Consider the following 8784-nt stretch of genomic DNA (forward strand, 5'->3'; position numbering starts at 1 on the left):
ATCCACTGCTCCTACCACCGTCCGCCAACACCACCACCCACCGTACGCCGCCACCACCACCCCCGTACCCCGCCGCCACCGTCCACCACCATCCACCGCCACCACCACCGTCCACCACCCACCATCCATCACCACCACCGTCCACCACCCACCATCCATCACCACCACCGTCCGCCACCACCACCACCATCCATCACCGCCACCACCACCATCCATCACCCACCACCACCACCATCCATCACCGCCACCACCACCGTCCACCACCCACCATCCATCACCACCACCGTCCACCACCCACCATCCATCACCACCACCGTCCGCCACCACCACCACCATCCATCACCACCACCGTCCACCACCCACCATCCATCACCACCAACATCCATTACCACCACCACCATCCATCACCGCCACCACCAACCATCCATCACCCACCACCACCACCATCCATCACCACCACCGTCCACCACCAACCAAAACCATCCATCACCACCACCCATTGTCCACCACCACCATCCACCGCCACTACCCACCGTCCGCCGCCACTACCACCATCCACCACCACCACCTTCCACCACCCACCAAAACCAAATCGGCATGGCAAGCAAAGACTAAAAACTAGATGTAACTTGAATAAATGACTTCTATCTTGTGAGATAAGTTTGACAGTTATGCAGACAGTATCAGCTTATAAAAAACAAACAGTCTTATATTTTCAGCTTGCAGATCTTCAGACCACGTCTTCAGTTGCAGACATGAAAACAGATGAAATCAGCTTGCAGACAGTTTATGTCTGCAAAAACAACAGCACCTAAGGATTACAAGATAAAAGAAAACAGGCCACCTTGGAGAATGTGAAGTTTTGGATAGACACCGTGGCCTAGTAGAGCTCCGGGGAGAAATGATGAAGATAATAATAATAATAACAATAATAATAATAATAATAATAATAATAATATAAAGGTGTAGCCGTAGGGTTTTGGCGGAAAACACAAGAATCATTCACACTTCCAACTTCCACTTACTGACTGAATATATTATTAAAAATTGCTTGCTTCCTAACCCTAATCAATGGGCTTTGGGCTTTCTCATAACACGCTAATTTAAGCTAAGGCCCATATAGTATTACGTTCTGCCATGGAACTGGAACGTGACGTTTCTAATAATTGTACTTCCGTGTTCTTTGGAAGATGAACATCACGTATTGAAAGCTAAAGAAAGATAGCTACGTTTTAACTTTACTCAATCATAACACCTTTCCTTTAATATCATGTCAATATCACAACCACATTATCTTTTTAAAAATTATTATGACCATCTCAAAGCATAACCTATAAGATGACCAATGATAATCAAGAAAAAGAAAAAAAATCATATCCAATTCATTAGTAATCAACAAGCCATAATACTAAAACCAAAATGTCCTAAAATTGTATCAACTTCTTTAGAAAAACATGGAAAAGTAGGCATCGGTACCTGATTCCCAAGAATAACTCAATACAAAATTTATAATCAATAAATACTGAATTTAAGAAAAGTAGGTACTGAGCACCCTACCATATGCAATTATACATCGGTTCAGTACCTTACAGTAACGGTATTATGCAGCGTTTCAATACCGGTGCAGATATAGTACCGGTATTTGGGAGAAAAATTTCATTATAAGTTGAAGATTCAATAGCTAATTTACAAAAAACAGCAATAGCATTTCCACACTGAAATTGAAATCTTTACATGCAAACATAGATCCACAGCAGAGTTTAACATCCGTGATCATCTTAGTATCTTACAAACACGACACACGAAATCAAACAAACAGAATCCCAAGATTCTTTATTTTAGGGATGATCATTCTCGTAGCTATCACACCAGAACCACGAAAACATCCCAAACACATAATTATCATGATAATAACATGTTTTGAGAAACCATGCGATAAAACGTTAAAAGTAAATCCACCTAGTATTGGACTAGGCATTCTTGCTTCCCAGACACCACAGCTGCACACGGGCTGTTCTTAACACCACCAACTTCATCAGCATCGTGTTTATCTTCAAGCAACATGTTTTCGACAACACCATATGAAACCGTTTCAAAGATGACCGCCATCACTTCCTGAAACCTCGCTTCAGACAAAGAAACTTCTGCAAGCAACCGCCATGCTTTTTCCTCAGACGCACCTTCATAATCCTCCTTCCTCTTCAACACCATGTGCCCACTTATTTCCCATACAGCTGGGTTCACCTGAGTATCTAGGAGCTCGGGACTCACCTCACCCAATGCCTGTTTCTCTGCATAGCACTGTCCTTGTGCACGTCAGTATTCATTACTAATTATGTCCATAAGTGACTATTTATGTTACTAACTATTGCCATTTGTACCTGTGGTACTAATTATGTTCATTAGTGACTATTTATGTTACTAACTATTGCCAATTGTACCTGTGGAATAACAAACAAGCGTTTCCCGGATTCTGAGATGAGGACATTGTAAGGTATATTGTGATCTTGAAGGCATATGCATGTATCAGCAACAACATTTGACAAATCTTTTAGAGAATTTCCACCTTCAAACACGAGACCGCGAACGGGGTAGTCGAGAATCTCATAAACCTCGACCCCACAGTTGAAATCAGTTATCTTTTTAGAGGGAGCTTTCTCAATCGGAAATTGCACGGCCAAATAGTAAGCCTAAAGTAGAACATCAAAATGTTAACTACTTATGTTAAGAGATTTGCAAATACTAGTTAAGGTAGAAATTTTTTAAAAAGATAATAATAAACCTGGAAGTGAAGGTGATTGATGGTGGCAAATGCACCCAAGCTGTTATAACCGAGGCGGAAGTAAGGGCTTGCAGCCTCGTGTGCCATGTGCAATGCAAGTAACAAGCTTTCATGGTCAATTCTTTGAGGTAAGTGTTCAAGAATCCGAGGGATAAGTAGCACGTGACCGTACTCAATGGGACTAACCTATTAATTTCAGAAAAACAACATATTGTTTATTACAAAGATCTTAATTTGTAATTTTGAATAAGTTATAACAATGGATGATAAAGGAGAGAAAGACAGCTCACATTGATAGCAACAACACTTGGTGAATTGTCAACGTCAATAGGGGCGTTCGGATAAAACCGCGGTTCACCGTCTTCACTTGGTCCAAACTGGAAGAGTACTTCTTCTTGTCCCACTTTAGTGAAGTTGAACTTGTTCTCATCAAAGGCTTGCAGCACCTTATCAACTTGGAACTCGGTGGGTCGTTTTTTGAGGTGTCGACCCTCGTTCAGTTGAGCAATAAAACCATGTTCACCTGGAATCACCTGTAAATGCATAATTAAGAGACAATTAGCATAACAAATTGGCTTCTTGAAAGATTCATAAAATTTCAAGAAATCGATGAACACCTTAGTTTCACAGGCGGTAACATCATAGCGAAAGAGCCCCCTATCCATTCGATCTTCCCACTAAAAACAACAAACAACCATCTTAGTTCTTAACCTACAACAACTATTAAACAAATCAAGACATAAAAAACTAAACTTTTTTAATTACCTCTCCTAGGAGAAGTGAGTCCAAGAAAGCAAAAGGAGTCCCAATTTTGCCACACAATTCAACCTTTTCGGATTTCGGGTAAGCATACAGAGGCAGTTTTGACCCTAAATTCAAAATCAACACAAGATTAAGGTTCAAAAAACTTAAAGCGGCACAAAATTAAGGTCCTACAGGCTCAACTTTACACAAAAGTATGCAAGTCAAAGAAATTAAAAAGGTAAGCAATTGATCGAACACCTGGTAGGCAACACTTTCTGAGACAATTCCGGCCGCAGCCACGGACCGACCCGCCTTCCTCGGCCTCATCCTTTTGGTAATTGGAAAGCACAGTAGCAACCCTCTTAATTCTCAACATAATTAAACAGATAACAGCAGCAATCAAGGAAGAAGAAGATTATATTACAATAATAATAATGGATATATTTATAAAACCCTAGCCCTAAATAAAAGCCTAAAGTAGAAGACCACCGCCGGCGAGAAAGAGGAGGTCGGAAGGGCTACCGCCTTCAGACGGCAAGGCACCACGTCCGCCGTGCGTAGAAGGGTTGCTCTCAATGGTTATTGAATGAGCCTTCTCCCGTCGTACTGATCGGACATGTGCGAGTGGACGCGTAGCCCCGTGTATAGCCGTGATATCTGCAACTTCTCGTTCCCGGGTTTTACCCCAAACCTTATTATTATTATTATTATTATACCCTAAAGAAAAACCCTAATTGGGAACTGTACGGCGGCGGTAGGTGGCTGTATTTGTGGCAATTGAGCTGAGTTGTTGATTGTAAAAGGAGAGGATGGTGGTGGTTGAATTATATAGAAGAAGATAAGATGGGTGTGTGTGCATACATCATACATGTGTATTTGCTATTTACATGGGTGTGGCTGTGGTTTGTTGGCGTGTACGCGTGACCTGAGCCATTTGGTTTCAGCTTTTTAACCGAGTACGACCTAAACGTGACCCGAACCTGAAAATGGACCCGGCATGCGTATTTTCGGTTGATCTGAACATGACTTGTTTGATCAAAAGTTTTTTTATGCGTATTAATACTTTAAATTTAAAACGGTTTTGTTAATGAGCTTTAGCTCAACTGGCATTGGATGGAAGTGAAGATTTGGGCTAGAGATCGCAAGGTCTCAAGTTGGATTTGATCCTAATGGGGTTTTACCGTAGTAGGCCTTTGAGCGGCAAGTTTTTCATGAAACATGAGATGATAGGCTTGGGCTACCACCGATGTCTGCGTTTGCCGGCGTATGAGCTGCCTTTTGCAATTGGGTTACCCCATATAACCGGACTTGTATTCGTTGTTCACTTAAAAAAAGTTTCATTTTAATTATAAAATTTTTTTAGCATAAGATACATACACATCCAACTAAATTTATTGCATAAAACACATTCTAAACAATATTTAAAAAAAAAATCAATTAAATGGTCAGCCCACAAACCTTTCTGGCTAACCCGAACACAATGGTGAATCTATGAAGAGCTTATGATTAGCCCAAGTTGCCTCTCAACTTTGTTAGCGAGATGTAAATTTTGTGCAAACATTTTGTTTTTCTTCATTTTTGTATCAGATACTCTGGACAAATATTAAGATGCGTGTACGTCTAAGAACTTATCCAAGAATTATTCTTATAGACTCACCACTAGGGGTGTTCACGGTCCGGTTTGAACGGTTTTTGGGTTAAACCGTGACCAAACCGTTAGTACCGGTTTTTGGAAATTGAAAACCGAAACCGAACCGTTACTAACGGTTTGTCCGGTTCGGTTTCACGGTTTAAAGTTTTAAACTTGTTATGTCTTTATAATAAAAACACACAAAAGATAAAATAAAATATTATCCAAAATGCATAGAACAATCTTGTTATAAGAGCATACTATCTGTTTATAATTATATGAATCTCATCATTCAAATAAAAGAAATAAAGTATAAAAACAACTATCTCATGAAATAAATTAAAAACACGAGTCTTAAGTTTATAACTACAGATTGTGGTCTGCTGCTAATACACTTTGAAGCTAAAAATAGATTTAGCCTATATTCATATTAATTAATCGAATCAAATATTAAATATAGATAACTAAATATATGCATTATAAAATATATAACAAAAACTAAAATATATTATCCAATCTTACGGTCTGGTCCGGTTTTATTCGAACGGTTTTTTGTATAAACCGTAAACCAAACCATTCATTACGGTTTGAAAATTTCAAACCGACCGACCGAAAGTTAAAAACAAAAGCCAACCGCGAAACCAAATCGACTACCGGTTTGGGCGGTTTCACGGTTTAAAACCAAATCATGAACACCCCTACCCAAACACGATATGTTCAACTGAGTACACAGGTTATAACTGGCCCAACCCGATTTATACCAAACCTAAGCCTGCAAACTTCATGTAAGTTTCGTGTCATGTATTCGTACACTGTTAAAAAATTTCACCCCTAATTAAACTGCGTAAAAAGTTAATGATATGGATAGTGTCTTTTTTCTATAAAACTTTTTATACTGGTATTAAAAAATAAAAATAAAAGGATGTACCCACCAAACGTAAGCTAACCATTTCATCTTTTTTGCCAACCATATTAAACAAATTAAAAAATTATTAAACACTTGAAAGCCAAAGTTGGGCTCAATTTTCCACGAGAAACATGCCATCTACTTTTCAAGATTGTATTTCACTCAATTTGGCTGACACCTTAAACAAAAACCAACGCCACCAAAACTTTTGATTTGGTTCATCCACCTCGAGAATTAGTCTTTATTTAGCTACCAGTCAATCTATTTAACCAGAAAGTGTATGCACACAACATATTAGCGATAGCCAAGTGATATTACACGCTAAACACCCTAGATTATAAACGTTGTGTTTGAAAATTGAGACCGGGCTTATGATTGTCAGTCGACCCGTATCATGCGTTCCCACCACTTTTCCTTGACGTAACTGGCGAGGTGTATAATCCCTTTGGCGTATTTGTTTGTGTAGACTGTCTTAGTGCTCAACTTAGGTTTTCCCTTATCTAAAAAGTCGTGAGAGTTAATTGATGGGGTGAATTCGGTTTGAATGATTAGGAGAACTCATAATGAAAATATTTTTTTTACAAATAACCATAATAGAGATTGAACTTTTTATTTATTTGTTCAGTTTTCTTTTGATTGGTACGACTTTAAAAACTAAAATGTGAAGGTAAATTAGATAGAGTGGCTTGATACATGTTTTGTTTACCGTCTAGCTTTTGCTAATCGATTGTTGTATATTATTTATCCATTTTGCTTGTATAAAAAAACAAGCCATGTCCACTAGTTGTGAGTCATATAAATAACTTTTATCTTTTTAAGTTGAATATTATATTGTTTTTACACACAAAAAAAAATACATAAAACTTTTAAGTTTCTTGTTTTAAATCATATAAATAAAGGGTGGTTAAAACTTCTCAAGCAGTCGAAAATTTAAGAAAATACACATAATTTATTATTATAATTATATAGCTAACTTATTTTTGGATATTCTAAATCTGATGACAAGGTACTGTAAAAGTTATTCAAGTATCTTTCCGACACGTAACATGTTGATACCACTATAGTAGCCACTGAAAAACAATATGTCATACTCACGAGAAAGACTCGTTCCAAAATATAATTCACATTTGGTTTAATATTTTAAGGTCTTCTAGGTTCTATATTTTACAAGTTGTTATATAATACACTAACAGCCTTCATTTACTTTAGTGATTTTTGTTTTTGCAATAAATAGATGATTATATTATAATATTATTTATAAAAAATAGTATTGTATATTTATTAAAAGCATTTTGATAAGAGTATACAAATCTATATTTTTCTTTTAACAATCATTTGAATCACTGACCCATCTAATCATTTTTATTCCATTCTTAGTAGAAACTCACCATAGGTGAGAAAACCTTCTAACGCAACCTGACATTTATTTATTTGTTACAGGTAGGGATGAGCTCGGTACCATACCGGTACCAGTACCGAAAATACCGATCCCGAAATCACAAAATCTTGGTACTAGTACCCGTACGGTACCGGGATGGTACCGGTATTTAACGTAAAAATTCGGGAAATACCAATACCAGTACCGTACCGATCCCGAAACTTAAAACTTTGGTATCAAATTTACTAATCCCTAGTCACAAGTAACATAATTCTCACCATCTCATTCCAAAGTCGTCGTTTTAAAAAAAATCTCATTCCCTATGTCATTTACACCATCAACTACCCCAAAACTATTTAAACAAAAGTCGATACTCCTCTCAGGTACCTCAAAATCCTTTTTTTTTAATTTAATCAAGGCCCATCTCTCTCTCTCTCTTTCTCTCTCTCTCTGGTTATACAAGCAAACAATGACGGCAGCACGGCTACCTAATTCCGATACCCTACTTGACGGTGGGTACCCAAAGCCGCCCTTCCTCGTAAGGCTCACAGTTGTTTTGGTTATAAGACATGTCGTTAAGCTCTAACCCAACCAAAGATTTTAGTATTATAATTTTACGATTTCATGTAATTTTAAAATTTTGAAATGCATATACTTGAAACTTTTTTTTAGTTGTATAGCACTTGCTAATTATTTTTAGTATGAGTGGTAATCAATTAATCTACCGTTTATTTTAAACATAACTAGATCTATATGTTCACCGGGTAGAGGATAACAGGTGAATCTAGGTTAATATGAACCAAGAGTGAAGCTAGATCCGGATTAGTATCCTTCAAAACAAACCACCGGTGAGCTCGTTAAGGGAAAGACAAGATGGGGGAGGGGGGTCTTCCCATAACCACCATCTGGTGTGAGAATAAGTACCGTTCTTGAAAAGAGAGAAAGTACTTAAGTGATTGATGTGACATGGGAGTCGGAATGAATACCTCATGATGGTTCCGAGAGTATTTATCGCCGGGAGTGAGGGAATATTATTGATCGAGTTGCCACTATCCAAAAGATTCTTCCTTTCACCTGAATGGGCACGTGGCTTCGTTTGATAGGAGATGAAAGCTAGCCATCTGCTAGGTCGTAAAGGGATGTCTAGCTGGCTTCTCCCAATTGGTTGTGCCATCACGTGCTCTCCATGAAGGAGGTATATGCCACTATCAGGGATTATTTTGGCAAGCTTCTAGAATGACATTGTTATAACATTTTGATGTGAAGTCATTCTTTGTTTTGTTCCTTCGCCTGCGGGTTGCTTCCACGACTCTTATGTTCTCTGTCCTGCAGACGGCTTCCGC

General features: G+C 38.3%; 1 protein-coding gene across 1 annotated transcript; it reads right to left on the bottom strand.

The window, feature by feature from the left end:
- Nucleotides 1-1685: 1685 nt before the first annotated feature.
- Nucleotides 1686-3933, bottom strand: LOC143608134 (GDP-L-galactose phosphorylase 2-like). Its single transcript, XM_077083308.1, has 7 exons — nucleotides 3785-3933; nucleotides 3548-3651; nucleotides 3400-3459; nucleotides 3073-3315; nucleotides 2783-2968; nucleotides 2442-2690; nucleotides 1686-2301 (listed from the first exon to the last, which is right to left on the bottom strand). Exons 1-7 carry the CDS (start codon nucleotides 3900-3902, stop codon nucleotides 1960-1962), a joined length of 1302 nt encoding a protein of 433 aa, XP_076939423.1. The 5' UTR covers nucleotides 3903-3933; the 3' UTR covers nucleotides 1686-1959.
- Between the last annotated feature and the right edge of the window lie 4851 nt (nucleotides 3934-8784).

Source organism: Bidens hawaiensis, unplaced genomic scaffold (genome assembly GCF_021521415.1).
Source record: "Bidens hawaiensis isolate Kalapana, Puna unplaced genomic scaffold, B.hawaiensis_p1.1 tig00100139_1, whole genome shotgun sequence".
Lineage (NCBI taxonomy): Eukaryota > Viridiplantae > Streptophyta > Magnoliopsida > Asterales > Asteraceae > Bidens > Bidens hawaiensis.